Source organism: Budorcas taxicolor, chromosome 15 (assembly GCF_023091745.1).
Source record: "Budorcas taxicolor isolate Tak-1 chromosome 15, Takin1.1, whole genome shotgun sequence".
Taxonomy (NCBI): domain Eukaryota; kingdom Metazoa; phylum Chordata; class Mammalia; order Artiodactyla; family Bovidae; genus Budorcas; species Budorcas taxicolor.
The window spans coordinates 44,391,790-44,412,878 of record NC_068924.1 but is presented as its reverse complement, the minus strand read 5'-3'; the positions used below and the strand labels follow the sequence as shown (position 1 = coordinate 44,412,878).

Below are 21,089 nucleotides of genomic sequence, written 5' to 3'. Positions count from 1 at the left end.
GCTGTAGTCAGGGCAGGCTTTACCCCTTGTTCCTTTCTCATCATGTCCTGGTGCGAGACTCTCCGCATGTGCCTGCTTTCAAACCCTGCATGGGACTGTGATGTCACTAACTCTGTGCGGCCTCAAGCAAGTCCTGTATCTCTTGGTGGGGCCCAGTTTTCCCACCTGTAAAATGATGGGTTATATGCAATGCCCTCAAAGGGCAAATTTACAATGTCCACAAAGGTTTTGGGGAGGAGGAGTGGACCGGCATTGCCTGAGCAGGTGGGACCGGAGGTTCCTGGCAGTGAGGATACCTGGCTATGCCTACACTGGGGCATCAGTGTCTGAGGTCCTGCTGGTCCTTTCTGAGGTCGGCATCAGAGAGGCCTTCATCCCATTCTCCGTGCTCCTGTGTCCCCTCAGAGCTGGCACTGAAGTGGGACTGTGGCAGTGTAAGTGACGGTGTGGGACAGTGGAAGCTCTGCCTTTCCCCAGGGATGAGCAGTGCGTGCTTCACCCCTGTGTCGCTCCCCAGGGCCTGGCCCACTCCTTGCCCACTCTCCTGGGGAGCAGGCCCAGGCAGGATAGGACCTGCAAACCACCTCTGCAAATCCCGAGCTCAGTCCACGAGCACTGACCAGGCCACTGCCCATTTTACAGATGGCACCTTCGGAAGGCACCGTGACGCAGATAGGGCTCCTCTCCCAAGACATTCACCGCCTCACGGTAGGACTCTGGCCCTCTCTCTATAGTAGGACCCGTGCTGGGGAGGCCCCGGGAGTTTGGTGTGGGGCTGGCTTAGCCCCGCTGTCTAATCCAGAGCCTGTAGCGCCAGCGCCCCTGCTGCGGGAGAGCAGATGGGACTGAGGGCTGGTGCCGGAGATGAGCCAGCCCTGAGGCAGATAGAGGCCCAGAGGCCTTCTCCACTGGCCTGCTGCTACTCTTGAGCCAAAACCAGCTAAAGTGTTCTAGGTCGCAGGCCCTCTGTCCAGGCCTGGCTGGTGAGGAGACCAAGATACTCAGCAGTTCTGGGTCACCTGCCTTGTCAGCCCAAAGCCCAGGCCTCACCCCTGCCTGATGGACAGGGCTCTGCCCTCTCCTCCCATGAGACACACATTTCCAGTCACGCCTCTGACTTTACGGACATCACAGGCACGAGTCCATCCTGGCATGTCCAGTTGGGACAAACTGTACCATGTAAAGCAGCTCAGACCCAGGGAGAGGAGCCACTCTGGAGGGAGACTGACTGTCCCTGTCTGCGACCTTGGGCAAGTCACTGTCAAGCAGGGCTGATAACGTCCTCCTTGCCAGGCCAGCAGGCAGACCAGAGCTGGCAGAAAAAGGCCAGAGAACAGAATCACATTGGTGAGGCCTGGTGCCTCCCAGGGCCTGTCAGTCAGTTCTGGACTGCCCCAGCATGAGCCCACTGTCCACAGCGTCCACCTCGCTGAGGCCTTTGCTGGTTTATTGAGCAGATTATAAAGGCCGAACCCAAGGCAAGACAAGATTGGGGGACTCTCCCTGAGTCCAAAGAGGATCACTTTTGTCAATTTGTTTTTTCTTGGCTCGCACACTGAAATGAACCCACCCAGCCTTGTCCTTCTCACTTCTGACAGACCTTTGGTGGCCATGAGCTGGCACCTTGAAAGGTCGGAGCAATCTACTGTTGATAGTGTTGGTGTCCCTGGGACACCATGGACTTACAGGGCGCTGGTATCAGGGCCAACCCAGGACCCTGGAGCAGCCGCAGGGCAGCCTGGACCTGTTGAATGCTGTTGAGCAGGGCCTTCGGCTGTGTCCTTTCAGACGATGCTGAGCCAGGACCAGCTGCTGACCGACTCCCGCCTGGCCACTCCCAGATCTGAGGACTGGAGATGACTCTCTTCATGGCTGGCAGCCCAGAGAGGCACGTGTGTGGGTCCCGAGTCCGCTTCGATGGGAAGCTCGCCCACGGCCACCCACAGAGCCCAGACTGGGCCCCAGGGCATCTCCGACGTGGGTGCTGACAGGACAATGCGAGGCTGTGGAACAGATGTCCACAAGGTGGCCCACAGGTTTTTAATCTGTGCTGTGCTCTCCACCACAGCTTTTGTACTTTTTGTACTTTTATAAGTGGACTGTAGAGCACTTTTGCAGGGAGGGCAGTGAGATGCCCACACACACTCAATGACTCACGCCATCCCTAGCAACAGCCGGGGGCACTTACACCAAAGGGGAAGGGCTGTGAGTCACAAAAGCTTTGCTGGAAAAAAAAATTCTGAATGTTCTGAGCTGACTGAAGGGATAGGAAGCCCCCTCCGTGACTGCTTCCGTATGAAAGCTTGTAGTGCATTTCTGTTCCCAGGAACCTGGCTGGAGTGACAGCAGGGAAGGAGGATTGGACTCCCTTGACAAGGCTGCCCTTTTCTGCAGTGGTGTCTCAGGTTCTCAGGGCTGCGGGGCCTCCCAGCACCTGAGCAGACATCTCTGCAGCCTTTCCCTTGTCAGCCTCAGAGGCAATTTATCTATCTGATCAAACAGCTCCCTCGAGTGGAAGGCCCTTTCCATTGCAAGACATCTCAGGTATGTCCTACCTCAGGGAGAGGCGCCTGCTCAGCGGCCACACCTCACCCTCCCAACCAGCCTTGCCCCCTGAGCAACGGCCCTAACTCCTCCCTGTGGCGGTGCTAGCTCTGGCCTCATCTCTCTAACTTCCTCGGGGGCGGCGGGGTGGGGGGGGTCTCCCACTTGGTCCCCTCTGGGTGTTCTCTGTACCATCCCTGGAGGTGCCTCCCCAAAGCACTGTTTTCATCCTGCTGAGAACTCAGTGCTGCAACCACCATAGGTTAGCCTTCAAAAGCCTCAGCACCCAAGACCCCTCTGAATCTTCAGCATTCGTGAGCCCGTGCTCCAGCCTTGGCTCCTGCCTTTCCCTCACCGGAATGTAGTTTTCTCCTCCTCCCTGTCACGAGGCTGAATCCTGTCTGCCGAGGTGCAGATCAGCCCAGCCTCTTTCAGGAGGCTTTCACTGAGGGTTGGAGGTCCCCACCCCAGGGTGCTGTCTGACCTGAGCACCGGCTACAGACAGGCCCCTGCAGACAAGAGTAAGGCCCTTCCCCATCGTCTCATTCCCTCACATGTGCGGGTTAAATACCTTCCATTCTGGGCCAAGGAGCCCTGGGGATACAGGGGTGAATGCCAAGGTCTTTGCCTGAGGGTGTGGATGGTCCAGGGTGGGAGTACAGGTCTGTTTCAGACAAGAGCGTGTGCTGAGCATTACAGAGGCTCCAGTAGAAGTGTCTACAGCCTCAGAGCAAATTGTCATTTTTAACGGAGGGCTGGGGAGGGGGACTGAAAAGCCTTCAAGGAAGAGGTGGTACTTGAATTTTGAAAGATGAGTCAGGGCCAAATATGCCAGAGGGGAAAGGCACTCCAGGCGGATAGACCTGAAACATCCTAGCACGCCCAAGGAAGTACCTGAAGTTGGTATGACAAGAGCGGAGCTTCTTGGCCCCTGCATTGCTGTCTTTTGGGGCTGGTACGTCACTGTGCTGGGGCCATCCCGTGTGCTCTAGGATGGTTAGCAGCATCCTTGGTCTCTCCCTCTAGATGTCAATAGCTCCCCTCTAGTTGAGGACCACTGATCCAGAGAAGAGGCCCAAGGAAGGAAGGATCTGGTGAGGTCAGCTGGAGCCCTGATCAAGAAAGGCCAGCCTCCTGGAATTGACCTTGGAGACACACAGTGTCCAGGGAGGGACTACTGGAAGCAGTGAGAGGTTTAAAGCAGGGGACAGGCATGGTATGATTTGTGTTTAAAAGAAACACCTGAAGGGAGGACCTACCTTACTCATCGTGCAGTGCCCGGCACTGTGTCTTTCTCTGAGTAGGGACCTCACTGAGGATGAGCTCAACAGGTGGATGATGAAGGCCAAGCTGCCCCCACTGGCCCTCTGAGAGACTGACCTGTGTCATGCCACCACTGTACTTCAGAGAATTCTCTTGAGCTGTCTTCCTCTCTCTCTCTCCTGTATCCCTTCACTCTGCCCCGCTACCCACATGTACACATGCGTAAGAAATCCAGTGACACCAAGTTCAAACAATGCTGCTACTATGCCAGTTTTTGCAAAAAGTGAACCACTTGGAGTTAAACTCAAGTTTGAAGCCCAGCTCTGCCACCTACTGGCTGAATGACCTAGGGACAAGAGCTTCACATCTTAAGTTTCCACGTCTGTAAGTTGGAGAACAAAATCCGCACGGGATTTCTGGCTCAGCAGAGGGGAGAGCAGCCAAGATAGCAAAGTAATGAGACCCAGAGCGCACCTGCTCTCACGGGCACACCAAAATCACAACTGTCTGCAGAACAACCATCGATAAAAAAAGACTGTAGAGATCCTCTACAGTTAACGATATGAAGAAGGAACCACGACAAAAGAGGTAGGAAGGATGGACTTTCAGTACAGTCAAATCCCATACCACCTCCCCACGGCGGGCGACCCAGACTAGGGAATAATTATATTAGAGAGATTCTCCCACAAGAGCAAGAGTTCTGAGCCACACGTCAGGCCGCCAAGCCCAGGGCTCTGGTCAGATCTCTCCAGAGCAGCTGTTTCTGAAGCCAGTGGGGATTAACTGCAGAAGCCATACCCTGAAGCATTCAGGAGCTTGAACATGGTTGATGGTGGCAGCTGACAGCTTGGCTTAGTAGCTAAAGGAACACAGCCTCACCTATCAGCAGACAGGCTATCTAAAGACTAAGGAGCCCACAACTGCCTCTGGGTTCACCCCTCAACATAGCCCAACTCGCCAGGCTAAGACCTGGCTTGTAAAGCAAGAAAACTACAATTCCCCAATGCAAGCCAGACTGTACCCTGGGACCAGGTGGGCCCTGAGCACTAATAGACCAACACAGCCTTTCAGGACACCCCAGGTCCCAAGCCCAACTGTGTTAGGAACCAATGACCTCAAGCTCTAGGGTCCTTGGCCCAACAGTCAGACTTCAGGACCTTGCTCTGCTTACCAGTAGTCTGGCCCTAACCCCAGGAACTGGTTTCATCTGTCAGTAGGTGGGCAACAGCCCCAGGGTCTTTGTGACCCTGATTCTGCCCACCAGTGAGCCAGCACTAGCCCTGGGGCCTCCTTGGGTTACCACACCCAACCAGACCAGGGGGCCATCCAAGCCCAGTGCGCCACAACATAAAGACCCATGCTGCCCTCTTAGGGGGAACCCTAGAACATATAGCTTGGGTAAGGAGAGGAATATACCGCAAGGATGCTTCCTACACAAGGCCACTTCTCCAAGGTCAAGAAATGTAACTAACCTACCACTTACATACAAATAGTAATTCAGACAGAATGAGGTGGCAGAGGAAACCACCACTGCTGAAAAGAAAAAAAGGGAAAAGAATGAAATGAGGTGAGTTTAAGAGAACTCTGGGACAACATCAAGCACACTAATATTTGCATTACTGGGGTCCTGAAGAGGGAAAGGGCTCGAGAAAATATTTGAAGAGAGAATAGCTGAAAATCTCCCTAACCTGGGAAGAGAGTCACCCAAGTCCAGGAAATGCAGAGCCCCCCAAAGAGAAACAGCAAGACACGTTGTCAAAATGACAAAAATTAAAGCTAAAGAGAGAATACTAAAAGCAGCAAATAACATTAAAGGGAACTCCCATAAAAATATTATTAGCTAATTTTTTAGCAGAAACTCTGCAGGTCAGAAGGGAGTGGCATGATACATTTAAAGTGTGAAAGGGAAAACGCAGCCAAGAATACTCTACCCACCAAAGCTGTCATTCAGATTTGAAGAAGTCAAAAACTTTAAAGACAAGCAAAAGCTAAAAGAATTCATCACCAAACTAGCTTTATAAGAAATATTAAAGGAACATGTCTAGTGGAAAAAGAAAAGGCTGCCAGCGTAAATAAGAAAATTATGGAATGAAAAACTCAACAGTAAAGGCAAACATACAGTAAAGGTATGAAATCAGCCTCCCACAAAGCTAGTAGGGATGATAAAAAACAAAAGTAGTAAAGTCATCTCTATCCACAATAAGCAATTAAGGGATAAACCAAACAACTAGATGTAAAATATCAAGAGTAATTGTAAGGGTGGGGAAAGTACAAATGCAGGGTATTTAAAATGCAGTTGAAAGAGATCAACAGCTTAATCATATATACATACAGACTGCTGTACAAAACTCTCAAGGTAACTGCAAACCAAAATTCTATAATATAAATACACACTGCTACTGCTGCTGCTAAGTCACTTCAGTCGTGTCCAACTGTGTGCGACCCCATGGACGGCAGCCCACTAGGCTCCTCTGTCTCTGGGATTCTCCAGGCAAGAATACTGGAGTGGGCTGCCATTTCCTTCTCCAATAAATACACACAAAGGACTCCAAATATAACACTTAAGATAGTCATCAAGTCACAAGAGAACAAAAGAAGGGGGAAAAAAAGACCTTCAAAAACAAATCCAAAGCAACACAATGGCAGTAAGAAAATATATGTTGATAATTACTTTAAGTGCAAATGGTCTAAAGACACAGACTGGCTGAATGGACAGAAAAAGATGATTCGTGTTTGCTGCCTACAAGAGGTTCCTTTCAAATCTAGGGTCACTCACAGACTGAAAGTGAGAGGAGGAGAAAAGACACACCATGCAAGTGGAAATCAAAAGGAAGCTGGAGTAGCAATACTTACAGACGAAACAGACTTAAAGACTGTTGAAAGAGACGACCAATGGATCACTGAAGAAATCAAAGAGGAAATAAATACCTAGACACAAATATGAAAACACAATGTTCCAAAACCCTGCGATGCAGCAAAAGCAGTTTTAAGAGGGAAGTTTATAGTGATACAAGCTTACCTCAGGGAACAAAAGTTCTCAAACAACCTAACCTTGCACCTAAAGCAACTAAAGAAAGAAGAATGAACAAAACACAAAATTAGCAGAAGGAAAGAAATCATAAAGATGGGAGCAGGAATAAATGAAATGGAGGCTACAAAAAAATAGGAAATATCAGTGAAACTGAAACCTGGTTCTTTGAAAAGATACACAAAAATTGCTAAACCTTTACCAAGACTCATCAAGAAAAAAACAGAAGCCTAAATCAGTAAAGTCAGAAATGAAAGTTAACAACTGACACCATGGAAATGCGAAGGATTGCAAGAGGCTATTTCAAGCAACTATGAGCCAACAAAAAGGACAATCTGGAAGGAATGAACAAAGTTAGAAAGGTATGATCTCTCAAGACTGAACCAGGAAGAAAGAAAATATGAACAGACCAATTACCAGTACTGAAATTTGAATCAGTAACTTTAAATCTCCCTCAACAAACAAAAGTCACACATGAATTCTATCAAACATTAGAGAAGAGATAACACTTACCCTTCTGAAACTATTCCAAAAAATCGGAGACAAAGGAACACATCTGAACTCATTCTATGAGGCAATTGTTATCCTGATAATGAAAATCAGACAAAATTATCACAAAAAAAGAAAATTAGAAACACTTATCACTGATGAGCATAGCTGCAAAAGTTCTCAGCAAAATACTAGCAAACCTACCCCCAACAATACGTTAAAAGGATTGTACACCATGATGAAGTGGGAACTATCCAAGGGCTGCAGAGATTTTTTTCAGTATCTACAAATCAGTGAGATACACCACATTCACAAACTGAAGAATAAAAACCACAGGATCATCTCAATAGATGCACAAAAAGCTTTTGATAAAACTGAACATCCATTTGATAAAAATTCTCCAGAAAGTGGGCATAGAAGGAATATACATAAACATAATAAAGGCTATGCATAGCTTTTCATGGCTAGGTATAGCTAACGTCATAGTCAACAGTGAAAAGCTGACAGCATTCCCTCTAAGATCAGGAACAAAACAAAGATATCCATTCTCACCTCTTTTATTCAAGTGTTTTGGAAGTCCCAGCTGCAGCAATCAAAGAAAAAGGAAATAAAAGGAATCCAAACTGAAAAAGAATTAAAACTGTCACTGTTGCAGATGACTCTATATAGAAAGTACTAAAGGCAGGACCACGTTACTGGAGGTCATCAGTGAATTCAGTAAAGTTGAAGGATACAAAGTTAATATATAGGTGTTTGTAATAACCACCCCTAACCCACCCACCACTCCAGAATAGGACTTGGCATTTAGAGAATGCTAACAAAGACGCACCTCTTACCTCCATTTGTTGTGCCAAGTACAAGGAACCTAGGATTCCTGGGGCCCACCTTGACTACTGCCCTGATGTGTATTTTAAACACCATTCACATTTCAGGGTCTCTTAAAAGAGAAGGGAGCGTGCATGCGGAGGGTGCCTGAGCACTCTAATAGGTCTGGCCTTAAAAACTGCACTCTAGGAAGAATGGGGTCAAGAGAAATTATCACAAGTTGACGTGACCCCACATGGATTCTCCTGGAGTTCTGCCCCAGCATTTTTTGACAGTTCTGACCTCCCAAGGACACAAGATGCCAGTTCACATGTGGAGCAAGCCAAGGCCTTCTACCTGTCCAGCGGGTCACCCTCAGACCCACACTCATGGGCTATCTGCCTTGCACTGAATTTTATCTCACTGAACTATGGGAAAAGATACTGAAAGGGAGTTCCTTCAAACTTCACCAGGCAAGGAGGCGCCAGAAGCCCCTTTATCTCCTGCCTCTCGAACCTTTTTCTTAGGCCCACACCAAAAGAGAGGAGTACCAGCATACCCGAGGGTACATGACAAGGGTCTTTGGATACTTCCCAGGTTAACGTGGTGAAGCTGAGCTCACCGTGAACCATGAACAGGACCAGGCAAATCAGGAAAGAGCAAGAGAGGCTTTAGTAGGTGAAAATCATGTCCTTGGTATAACCCAGTTTCTTCAGGTTAGGGTGCGCAGCTGTCTGGATCAGGGGTGGTGGGCCACACACCAGGATGAGCGTGGACTCCCCAGGGGGAGGGAGGTGCTCCTTGATCATGTCCTTGGTAATGAAGCCTGAGCTGTACTTCCAGTCTGAGGTTTAAGCATAGAAAAGCTGTTGGCGGAGCCAGTTTGCATCCTTGACCCCAGGCCTCCTACCTGCCCTCCCTTAAGCCTGGGAGCTTTGTTGGCCAAAGCTTAGGCATCTGTGCTGCTGTTTTCTGCAGAAACTCGAGAGTAGAGGATGTGGGTGGGTCCAGGCAGCCCTCTTAAGTATTTACCCCAGATCGCAGGCTCACTGCTGGGATTCTGAGTCCCTGGCTGGTGTTTGTCGGCTGTAAGCACTGACGAGGGTGAACAGCACAGTGAGACAGATGCACCCACGTGTAGGGTGAATCCAGGCAGAGAGCGGGAACTGTGCCCGGCAGAGGACGCAGTGGTGTTTGCGGGCCAGCTCAGTTGGGTGGCGCCCTCTGCTGGCCAGAGAGCTCTATGACAAGGCAGGCCTAAGTGCTGTGTGGGAGAGGCAGCCTGCCAGCGGTGTGAGGTCTCTGCAGGGTGCGGTGTACACTGCGGCCGCTGGGTGCTGGCTGGGGCTGCAGCCGCTGTCTGCGGTTCAACTTGCAAGGACTGCTGTCCTAGGTGAGGTGAACGGTGCCAGGTGAAGGGGTAAGTCTCCATACTGGATGCAGTGAGTGATGACTCTGTGGGATGCTGTGTGGAGTGGGTGCTCAGCGTAACCCAGGGATCCCTCTGATGTCACGGGGCAGTGTGTGGAGTGCCGCTGAGATGCTGGACACCTACCCTCTCCTGCCCTTACAAACAAGTCAGCCCAAATCGTCTTTCCCTCAAATTCCTGCATTTCCCAGTAGGGACATAGCCCAAGGCCTCAGCCACCAAGCTCACAACCAATCAACCAACCCAGGGACTGGTTGGGTCCAAGGCTGGAGCTGACCCATGGTGGGGACAAAAGGGGACCATACCAACAGGAGGCCTGTCCAGTGTGTACCACAGGTTGAACTGCGTTGGATGAGTTCTGGCAACTTCTTCAAGCTCGTTTCTCATCAAGATATCCTCCTCTGTCTAGGGAAAAAAAAAAAAGCAGCATGAGCCGAGCTCCTCCAGGGCATCCTACTTGTTCCCCACACTAAGCACGTGGGTCCGCACATTCCTGTGCCAGTCATCCAGTACTAGCTTGAGTGCTACCTGCAGACTCCGGGGCAACAAGTTCTGCTGAGGCTCCGGCACAACAAACACTCTCTGGTGGAAGGAAGCGGTGGGTGACTGCCCTCCACCTGGAAGGCTGTGTCTGAGCACTGGGCATCCCGGCCCAGCTCCTACATCCACCTTGAGTGCCAGGCAAGGCAAAGCCAGGAGAGCTACCGCAGAGGGAGGCAGAGGCTGTAGCCTCCACCAGGGAAAGTGAGCAAAGCCAAAAGATCTGTTGCAGGCTCAGAGATTTGCTGCACACGAGTCCTGGACCTTAAAACTCGTCACAATCCTTGACCTAACAATTTCACGTCTAGGATTCTGTTTAAGAAAATAATCTAAGTGTGATCGAGCCTAGGCACAGTTATTTATCACTGTATCATTTATAACCATGAAAACTGAGAGTAGCCTGGAAAAGGAAATTTAGTAAATGATGGTGCAACTTGATATAGACTGATAAAAGTATTTACAAAGTCATAATGAGAGGAAAATGCCTGTGAGGTAATGCTGAGTGGGAAAAATGGAAGCCTATGATTGTGACTACACAGCACGTAATAGGACAAAAAAATGAAGTAAAGTATTTATATGCTTCTGTATTCCCTGAAATTTCCACTAAAGGCCTCTATGATTTTGTATTGGGGAAAAGCACAGAACTATGTATTAAAGAAGGAAAGCTTAGTGCTTATGGTTGGTTGGGGAGACAGTTAAAAAAAACAAACAAACAAATGGAAAAACAGGCCTAGAGTCAGTTTCTCTGGCTTCCAGCGGCCCTGCTTGAGCCCAGAAGCCCTTCCACAGCCACAGGCACAGATTAGCAGGAGCTCAGTGAGCAGGGAGGGGCCGCAAACAGTGGAACATTATTCCCCTGTTCAGGGCTGACTCAGCAGAACTGACCTGGTTGGCGAAGATGAGGGACATCACGGTCTTGTCACTGGGCCTCCTGGTGACGCAGCGGATGAGCTGCAGCATGGGTGTGATCCCTGGAACACAGTGAGCACGCAGGCCGGCTTCCCCTCCCCCTCTGATGCCCACCGTCCCTGCTCAGCAGCAGCTTCACAGGTTCCCTTGATCTCGATTACTTTTCTCACTTCTGTGCCCAGAACTCAACGTGCAGCACTGCCCTTCATCTTGGCTTCTCTTCTAACGCAACAGTCCATCAAAAGCCCTTCTCAGTTTCACACGGCAGCATCGGCTTTGAAACTGGACTGCATTTTACGTCCTGCTCCCTCACTGTCTGAGGTTTTTAGTGTCCTCATTTGTAAAACAGAACCAATGACAAGTAAATGTGATCGTTTTTTTTAATGCCCATTATGGTGCCTGGCGCGTAGTAGTTCACATTACATGATTGTTCTCATCTGTCAGGCATTCATTTTCAAGGGATAGGGAGTATCAGGCTTGAATAAGATCCAGGAGCCCTTGGGAGCCCATGTGTGGGCTGGCCCAGCCTGCCCCCCAAACTCACCTTAGAAGCTCCAGGGGCTCCTGGTGTAGCCCCCATGTTGGTTAAGGGGAGCAGGGCATCCAAGGTCAGAGTCAAGAACTGCCATTGACTTTGCATCCCCATTTCAAACAGCCAGGGAAAGAATCTCTTACATCGCCTCTTCCAGGACCATGACTCCAAAGTGAGAAAGGTCTCAGGGTTCACCCTGTGGATGAAGCCCCCAGTAGCCCCTTACCTGTGCCCCCAGCAATCATTCCCAGCTGATGCACCAGTTTAGTTTCAGGCTCACTCGTTTTGTATGGTTTGAATACAAACTTCCCTGAAATCACAAGAGGGTACTTCTCATGTCTACAGCTTGCACGAACATCATCGTGGGCCTCCTCAGCCAGCCCTGGTCCACCAGGGCCCAAAGCGGGAACAGAGCTGGGGCATTCTTGGGGAGTAACTATCTTTTCTCCTGAGGAAGGAGGAAGGCATGCTGAAGATAACATGGAGCCTCACAGAGCACTCTCACCCAAGCTAGTGAATGAGTAAGTGACGAGTGTGTGAGTAAATGGATGGGTGTGCATTCCTTCCACCCATCAACCCTTTATCCACTTTTCAGCAACAGCCAAGTGCCTTTTGTGTATCAGGCATTGTGCTGGAGATACAGTGATGAGGAAATACCAAATCACCCCTTTACCTTCATGAACCTTATAATCTCATAAAGTGGGTATGTGAATGAATGTATGAAGACTTCAAGGACAAGAGCATGTGACTCAAATCTTAGGCGTTTTCTAGAATGATGCAACAAGAGTGGGGATATTCCTCCCAGCTGGAGGCCTAGTGTGAAGCTCTCAGTACCTGACCCATGATAGAACAGGCTCCCAGATGGCCCTTGAAAAAGGATGGTGTCCCCAATTTTCATGTTCTCCAAGTACTGAGTCATCTTCCCCCCTTCTGGGTGATCAGGATGCACATTTTTGAAGTAGATCTGAAAAATAAAGCAGCACAGTTTTCACACCTTTAGACCCGAGACTGCAGCCACATACAACTCAGGAATATATTTGCTACCAGAAACTGTCAGGAGCAAATCCACTGTGCTCACGGTTGCTCTGAGCAACCCCTGAAGACTTCACTAGGGCGACAGCTTCACTGTTAAATGCCACTGCCCGGAAGCCCTGTCCAGCGCATGCACCCCTTCTCCACCCACGGCCCTGAACAGGCTTGCGACAGTGAGGCAGCTGGACGTGGCAGGCATCCTTTACCTTGATGATTAAGTCCACAAAGCCTAGGTCGTCATCACTGGACACAGGCGTGTAAGCCCTGACCACCAGAACACCGTCAATTTTGGCCAAGAGATGAACATAGTTACCTACAGAAAAGACACCACATGTTAAGACTGAGCAGGGCCAGCCTAAACAGGACCAAGGGTTTCTCTAAAGCAGCGGTCCCCAACCTGTTTGGCACTAGGGACTGGTTTTGTGGAAGACAAATTTTCCACAGACCAGGGCAGGAGAGTGGTCTGGGGATGATTTAAGCACATTACCTTTATTGTGCACTTTATTTCCATTTTGTGGCAATCGCAGGATATTCCACCGTGACTTTAGGGCTAGGATTTGGGTTCCTATGGGAATCTAATGCCGCTGCTGATCTGACAGGAGGCAGAGCTCAGGCAATAATGTGAGCGATGGGGAGCGGCTGTAAATAGACAAAGCTCCACTCGCTGGCCTACCGCTCACCTCCTGCTGTGCAGCCCGGGTCCTAACAGGCCATGGACCAGTACCTGATCATGGCTGGGGACTCCTGCTCTAAAGGGTTGCGCTTACAGGGGTGAGGGGGTGCACAGTGTGGCAGGGTGCATGGGAGGAGGACCAAGAAGGGAAGGAGTCCAAGTCCAGGATGCCTGGATCCTAGGCCTGCCCTTATCACCACATGTGCAACCCTGAACAAGTCACTTCACCCCATACACCTGCCCTGACTCTGTCATTGTGCTTACTGCGTCCAAGTACTCTGTGGAGCAGGAAGAGCTAACTAAAGTTGGAGGCTGAGTATTAAAAATTATAGAAAAATGTTTCGTTTTTTAAGCAAAACATGCTGCCTTCATAAAGTCATTTCTTCCTAGACTGGATGTATCCCTGGGGTCTATGAATGAATCACAGCCCCCTCATCTGTATCCTGCTGCCTGGGATGGAGCAGGCCTGGGCTTACAGGTATGTGGAGCCTCAGGATTTAGATATCCATAGACCATGAGTTCCAGCAGAAGCACTGTCTCCCTGGCCCATGGCTCTGCTGAAGGGCAGAGTGAAGTTTTGAACCACGTAATTCTGCCTCTCCGAGGTAGACATGAGCAGATCACGGTGGCCAGAGTCCTATGGATTCAGCAACACATGATGAGCTGGGCCACTCAGGTTTCTGTTGGATCCAACCTGGAAGACTTAAGTGACAAGGCAATAGTGGTGAGGTCAAAAGCTGCAATCAAGAGATGGCAAGAGGCAAGGGCAAGAGGAAGTTCTGTGCGAGAGTATCTGAGGGAGGACAAGCCGTGTGTGCACAGGACAACAGAGAATATGCAGACAGAAGCAGAGATCCAGGGGGAAGGAGGAAAAGGATGGAGGGGGCATAAACCAACGTCTTTGAGGGGCCCTAAAGCCTGACTATGGGTTAAGAAAGAACAGGCTTAGGATGGATAGACAACGAGGACTTACTGTATAGCACAGCAAACTATACTTAATATCCTGTGATAAACCATCATGCGAAAGAATATGAAGAAGAAGATATAAAACTGTCACTTTGAAATTAACAGAACATTGTAAATCAACTTTACTTCAATAAAATTTAAAAAAGGACTAGCTCAATGTCTCTGGCTATGGCCTGGTTGGTCACCAGGGATACCCAGGAATAAACACCTGCAGCAGCTTCTTGCTGAGAACTCATTTGATGCTGGAAACCTCAGAAAGGCTCTTTCAGAGGCAGACAACCTGGGCCTGGCGTGGCAGCAACCTCAAGGAAAATGGGTCCATAACTGGTCCCAAGCCCCCATCTCTGACCAGCTTCATTTCAGCAGAGCTGGGATGCATGAGCACTCCCTGAGTCTTCATAGCCGACTCTCCCAGAAGCCTCTAAACTACGTTTCCCACTAACTGTGCACTGCCCACACCAGGACTGAGGAGAGTGGGTCATGGCAGTTTCTAAGAAATTCTACTTCTCAAAGGTGTTCATTCTTTAGCTTTCTTGCCAATAGGACTGGCCTCAGAGGCCAGGCAGAGGGCTGGAAAGCAAGCTGACACTCAGCTCTTAGGGCTGAAGCAGAGAGGAAGAAGCAAGGAGGCTCAGGGGCCAGGCTCACTGCCTGGTGGGTCATTGCCTCACTTGAAGAGGTGACGTCAAGGTTCTGTCCCCTGCGCACAGGACAAGCAGGCTCTGGATGAGGATCTCCACCAGGAAGGCAAACAGCACTAGCAGTTTGTACAAAGTTTCAGGCTCTGGGCCTGGCAGACACTAAGACGGACTCAGCCATCTGGCAGTGGTACAGATTGGCGTTGCTGTGCTCAGTTTCTCGGTCATGTCCGATTCTGTGTGACCCTATGGATTGTAGCCTGCCAAGCTCTTCTGTCCATGGGATTTTCCAGGCAAGAATACTGGAGTGGGTTGCCATTTCCTACTCCAAGGGATCTTCCTGACCCAGGGATCAAACCTGCATCTCCTGGATTGGCAGGCGGCTTCTTTACCACTGTGCCCCCTGGGAAGCCTGGTGGTACAGATTAGAAACCGTATTAACTCGGAACCCTAGGACTGTTCAGGCTCGTACCCACAATGGGTACCTCTGTGTGTGCATGGGTCTGAAGCCCCCGCTGAGAATCCATGTAGTGGGGTCGGGGGAGGACACCAATTTCCTCCTGCCTCTGCAAACATTCAGGGCCTTTCTCCCTACAGTAGGGGAACATCAATTCCGCCCATCCCTCCCAAGTGCACAGCACTTTACAGTTTGAATTTCACATCCATCCATCACTTCTCACAATACCCAGTGGCAGACAGGCCTGGGAAGCCCCATTTTATAGACAGAGGCTCAGAGACGTGAGGGACTTGTCTACACTTTCCCAGCAAGGAGCTGACAATGGGATCTTAGACATTCTGACTCTAGAGTCGCTTCTTTTCAATGCTCATCACAGTATCAGTGCTGTGTCAGCCCACATGGAACAATGAGAAGGGGAATGGACTGTCCCCAAGCCCATCTCCCCAGCTCTCTGAGCTTATGTGGCTCAAGCAAGGTAGCAGGGTAACCTCTGCACCTCAGCCGAGTTTCTGATGGGAGCAGAGTGCCTGCAGCACCCAGGTCCCGGTGGTGACAAAACCCCACTCACCTACAGGAAGCCCTAAGGCATGGTCCAGGGAGGGCAGTCCAAAGCGAAACCTCCGAGTGTTGTGGCTGATTTGCTGATAAAGTAGAGACAGGCTCTGTCAGCTTTCTGGAAGTCTTGCTGGGCAGCTCAGATGCCTGGGAAAGGAGCTCTCCACACACATACACAGACATGTGTATGCTCTGGAGAGCAAACCAGGGGCCACGAATGCCCACCCCACTGCCCTGGCCTCTCCAGCCACCACATGCCCCACACCTTGTCTTCCTCTCACATCACCCCATCCCCATCCCTGACAGCAGAGGGGGAGGGCTGCCCCATCACCTCTTTCTCAATCAAAGGCAGTGGGTACTTGGTATCAGAGTTCTGTAAGGTGATGTGACGACTCTTCATCACGTTCTTGCTCTTCAGGGCAAGCAGGAGCACAGTGATCCCAATAACAGTGACAGCAAAGAGCAGGGACGGGTCCTACCGGACACAATGTGAGCAGGGCCCTCAGGTCCTGCCTGCCTTGGGCAGCACAGCCCTCAGGCTCGGCGGAACCCTCTCCACACCAAAGGCATGTGTGAAGCTGGACTGTGCCTGAAACTAGGCAGAAGTAAAGGCGCCAGAATGGAAGGCGGGCTGAGCCTCCGGGGGACCTGAGTGTGGGGAGGGGCCAGCTGCAGATCAGACTAGCTGGGAGGTGTTAAACTCCCAGCCAGATGGCCCAGGAGTGCTAATGTCACCAGACATTTCAAGCCCATCTAGCTCTATTTTGTCTACAGTCTAGGGTGCAAGCCCTGGAAGTCTCTCCCTTGAGGTGGAGGGGGTGCTTCTAATACACAATTTGGAATGAAGGGCTCAATCCTCAGGGACAGAGCTAAAGAGGGGGGATTAGCTGTTGATATCTAAGAGGTATAGGGCTCCCCTCCCCTACTCCCTCCTTCCACGTCCGGCTAAGGCAGAGGTAGGGGTGGGGTGAGTACCCCCGGTGCCAGAGCTGCTCCAGGTCTTTGCTCAGAATCCACCAACTCCCACCCTTAGCAAGAGTGTCCTTGCTCACAACCTGCCAACCCCCACCCTACCCACCCTTAGCAGGAGTGGACATAAATCTTTAAGTTGAAGGGTTCAGAGATAAAGGAAGTTATATGCACACACAAAAGGCAAAAAAGAAAAAAACAGATGGAACCAGTTGAGACCACAATGGCAATGAATCTGACCTCCAGCAGACCCTGAGTCCTCATTTTGCTATATGAGCATATTAAATGACACACCTATTAGTAGCTGGGCTTCCCTGGTAGCTCAGCTGGTAAAGAATCCACCTGCAATGCAGGAGATCACTGTTTGATTCCTGGGTCAGGAAGATCCCCTGCAGAAGGGATAGGCTGCCCACTCCAGTATTCTTGGGCTTCCCTTGTGGCTCAGAGAGTAAAGAATCTGCCTGCAATGCGAGAGCCTGGGTTTGATCCCTGGGATGGGAAGTTCCCCTGGAGGAATGCATGGCAACCCACTCCAGTATTCTTGCCTGGAGAATCCCCATGGACAGGGGAGCCTAGTGGGCTCACAAAGAGTAGGACATGACTGAGCGACTAAGAACAGCACAGCACTGATAGCCAGGACCAGACATTAAGGACCAAATATGGATAAAAAGGCGGTAGCACCCCACTCCCTCATAAAAAGCCCTGCCCCTTCCCCATAGACTAATGCGTTTTATCCTTGTTACCCTTTAAATACACACTGCCAGGTGGGCAAGGAGTTGATCTGTGAACTTAGTTCCCTCTTCTCCATTCTTTGGCCACTGAATCAAGCTTGTGCCTTATACTCGCCTATGCAAACCCGAGTGGAAAAGGCACTCCCTGCCACCAAGCGAGGGCCCCAGCTGAGTTCCCTAACAGCTGATTTGGGATACTCCGTTACCTTAGCACCCAGGATACACCCACACCCTTCGAGGCAAGCCAGTGAGGCCTTGGCACTCACCTGCCAGGGACTCCGCGGGGCTCCCGCATCCGCCCCCCACCCTGCCACCCCTCCAGCGAGAGGCCCGCCGGCGGGCGGATTGGAGAAAGTTCCTCCCGGCCCTCTTCTCACGCTGGGAGATCCCCCGCCCCGCACCGGGCCTTCTCAGGCTCCGCCCCGCCCAGTGCCGGCCCCTCCCAGGCCCGGCCGGGGTGACACCGTCTCCCGGCTCAAGGCCTGCGGGGGGTCCGGGGGACTCTGCCCGGCTCCCGCCCTGGCTTCTCTGGCCGCTTCCCGCCAGGCCCCCTGCTGCTGGGAACCCACCCGGAACCAGCCGCTGAACATGTCGGAGGGGCGCTGTCTGGGAGGCGGGGAGGACTCCGGGGACAGGAGCTAGGCCTGGAAACGGGCACCCAGGACGGTCGGTGGGCCGCTCTGTCGTCCCCACCCTGAGGGCCAGTGTTCCGAAGCTCCCTTCTCGCGGGATTCCGGCTCTGCTCCAGCCCTGTCCCCAGGACCCCAATCCAGGGGCTTCCAGGGCGGAGCTGAGGCCCCGCCCCGGGAGCTGGGGCCTGCCTCGCTCCTCGTTTAACATCCCTTGTTTATTACGTGGCTTGCCTCTGCATCCTGGTCCTCTCGCCCGACACGCTGAGCAGCTCTGGTGGAGAACTTCCTCTCCTTGCTTGTTTACACAAGGCAAGGCTGGAGGAAGGCTCTGCTGGTCAAAGAAATGGGAATCCACTCCAATTCAGAAAGCACAGAAATATATACAGCAGACATCCATAATGAGCTCCTACTCTGAGCCTAGTCCTTGACCAGCTGTTTGGAGTGGGCAGGTGATGATTGAGTTAAAGAGGACAAAGCATTCATTCATTCTCTGTTGGGAGAGATGATTGGTACCCAACGCAAGCCCAAAGAGGGTACAGAATGGCAGGCGTAGATAGCTTTAGGGGGACTTCACAGCAAATTTCAGAACCTTGGTGGTCCCCTCCCCACATCAATTCTCCCATCACCAGTGGCAAGGGTGAATCCTTGCTTCCAGGGCCTGAGTAAGACAGAGAAGCCAAGAAATGGACTCCACTCCCAGCCCCACACACCACCACAAGCACACGCATAATGGAAGCCTCCCCACCCCAACACCTGCAGGTGCCAGCATTTCACTGTCAGACACTTTAGTTTTTGGCAGTCTATTAGACAAGAGCCCAGTTTTGGGCCCTGGAAGGGGTCCGCCTTCCTGCAACAAATGGCGACTCTGGTGGGATTCTTCTTCGCTGAGGCTGACATCCTGACCACGCAGGGTACTCAGGGGCCAGCTTGCCTGCCAATGGACCAGACCCAGCGGCCACAACTGAGACGCTTTTGTCCCTGGTCTCCTCCTGATGCGGACAACTGGCCAGAGTGCCCCGATCGGTAAGGAACAAGAGACTTTATTGACCTCTCTCCCCTTCCCTCTCTCTTTCCTCTCCTTAACCCTTCCTATCCTTCCCTGTTTTTCTAGTCCCCCAGTCCTGGATGCAGGAATCTGGTCAAAGGGCCCTCAGCCTGAGCTGAGGATTGGAGACTGATCACGTCCTCTTGGCAGAAAACTCGAATTCTGGTTCTGGTCTGTTCTGATTTCTGGTAGGGCCGAGTTCCAGTCCTCCCTTCCCTGGAGGCCCAGGGAAAAGTCCCATAACACCTGGGTATCTGTAGGTGGCAGGAGACGTCTATAAGGCCACCCCTTTCGTGCCCCCCCACCCCGGCCTCCTCCCCTTTCTTCTTTCAACATGGCTTCCTTTCCTCCCTTGAAACCTTTGATGTTAGTACTTGGATCTGAAGTTCTGTGTCTCTATAGGAGGTTTTCTGAGAGACTGTATTCTTGTATTTAAGGGCTTCCCTGGTGGTGCAGAGGTTAAAGCATCTGCCTGCAATGTGGGAGACCTGGGTTTGATCCCTGGATCGGGAAGATCCCCTGGAGAAGGAAATGGCAACCCACTCCAGTATTCTTGCCTGGAGAATCCCATGGATGGAGGAGCTTGGTGGGCTACAGTCCATGGGTCGCAAAGAGTCGGACACAACTGAGTGACTTCACTTTCACTTATTAATTGTAAAATGATGGCTTGTGAACTAGTTTCATTACCTAATTACTAAGGAGGTTGAACATCTTACTTTTTTTTCTCATGGAGTTTCTTTCTTTGAAAAAAAAATGATGCCTGCTTATGACTTTCGCCCATCTTTGTATTGAGTTGTCTTTTTCTCACTGATTTTTAGGAGTCACATATATTTTAGAGATTGCTTCTTTGACAATTATATCAGTTACAAATGTTTCCTCCTGGTCGACAGCTACTCTTCCTTCTTTTCTTCCATAGTGTTTTTTCTTTCTCCCTCCATCTTTGGATAGAAGTTTGTAATCATAACGTGGTCAAATGTATCAATCTTCAATCTTTTTCCCCTTATGGTTAGTGCTTTTTGTGACTTATCTATTCCTACTCAAGGTCAAAATATTCTATATTTTCTCTGGCAAGACTTAAAGTTTTTTCCTTTTAAGTTTTTCAATCACCCAGAATTGATTTCTGTGTACGATGTGAAGTACACAGAATCCAGTTTAATTTTTTCTATGTGGATTATGCATTGTCTTGGTAACATTTATTGTATTGCTTGCACCTGATCACTAACCTGCAATGCCACCACTGTCAAATATCAGTTGTTACATATTTATGAGTCCAGTTCTGGCCTCCCTGTTCTCTTACATTGATCTAGTTGCCCATCTCCTGTGACAATGCCATAGTTCTCTAATTTCAATAGTTTATAACAACTGTTTATATCTTTTACTCTTATTTGGGTTTCAGTTCAAATATTACTTCCTTAGAGATGCCTGTTCCAATGCCCCAACTTAAGGATATGTACATATTACATTCTATTCATAGCTGTTACTTTGGTTTGTAGCTGCTATTTCTGAGTATTTATTAAATGTCTGACTCACATTAGTCTGGAAATCCCACTATGGCAGAGATTTTGTGTCCCCAGGGCTTAGTACAGTGACTGTCACGTAGATAACATTTAATAAATATTTAACAAACGAGTGAATGCATCCATCTCTGCCCTGTAGCATTTAGCACACTGCCTGACACAGAGTAGATACTTATAAATACAATGCACAGTAGATGCTCCAGAAATACTGAAGAAAGAACCAATCCTTTCCGAAAGTACTCTGTATGCCTTGCTTGCTTAATTTGTCTCTGTAAGATGTATCACCAGGTGATAAACTACATATCTTACCTACTAGCCTACTGTCTTTCTCTTCCT

The 21,089-nt window shown here is 50.2% G+C and overlaps 2 protein-coding genes across 7 annotated transcripts in view; one reads left to right on the top strand and one right to left on the bottom strand.

Annotated features, from left to right (window-relative positions):
- The window catches only part of PPFIBP2 (PPFIA binding protein 2), a 155,343-nt gene extending 152,261 nt beyond the window's left edge, over nucleotides 1-3,082 (top strand). For 5 of the 6 annotated variants that reach the window (XM_052652524.1, XM_052652526.1, XM_052652530.1 and 2 more), the window contains 2 exons: nucleotides 643-708; nucleotides 1,789-3,082. In XM_052652524.1, coding sequence (XP_052508484.1) covers nucleotides 643-708; nucleotides 1,789-1,860 — 138 coding nt within the window. In that variant the 3' untranslated portion in view covers nucleotides 1,861-3,082. Of the gene's footprint in view, nucleotides 1-642; nucleotides 850-1,788 lie in introns of those variants that run through there. The other variant, XM_052652525.1, reaches the window with a different exon arrangement.
- A 5,696-nt stretch (nucleotides 3,083-8,778) lies between these two features.
- On the bottom strand, nucleotides 8,779-17,912 carry LOC128060209 (NADH-cytochrome b5 reductase 2). Its single transcript, XM_052652551.1, has 9 exons — nucleotides 17,826-17,912; nucleotides 16,191-16,334; nucleotides 15,873-15,945; nucleotides 12,777-12,883; nucleotides 12,373-12,502; nucleotides 11,765-11,848; nucleotides 10,983-11,068; nucleotides 9,863-9,962; nucleotides 8,779-8,972 (listed from the first exon to the last, which is right to left on the bottom strand). Exons 2-9 carry the CDS (start codon nucleotides 16,257-16,259, stop codon nucleotides 8,800-8,802), a joined length of 822 nt encoding a protein of 273 aa, XP_052508511.1. The 5' UTR covers nucleotides 16,260-16,334; nucleotides 17,826-17,912; the 3' UTR covers nucleotides 8,779-8,799.
- Between the last annotated feature and the right edge of the window lie 3,177 nt (nucleotides 17,913-21,089).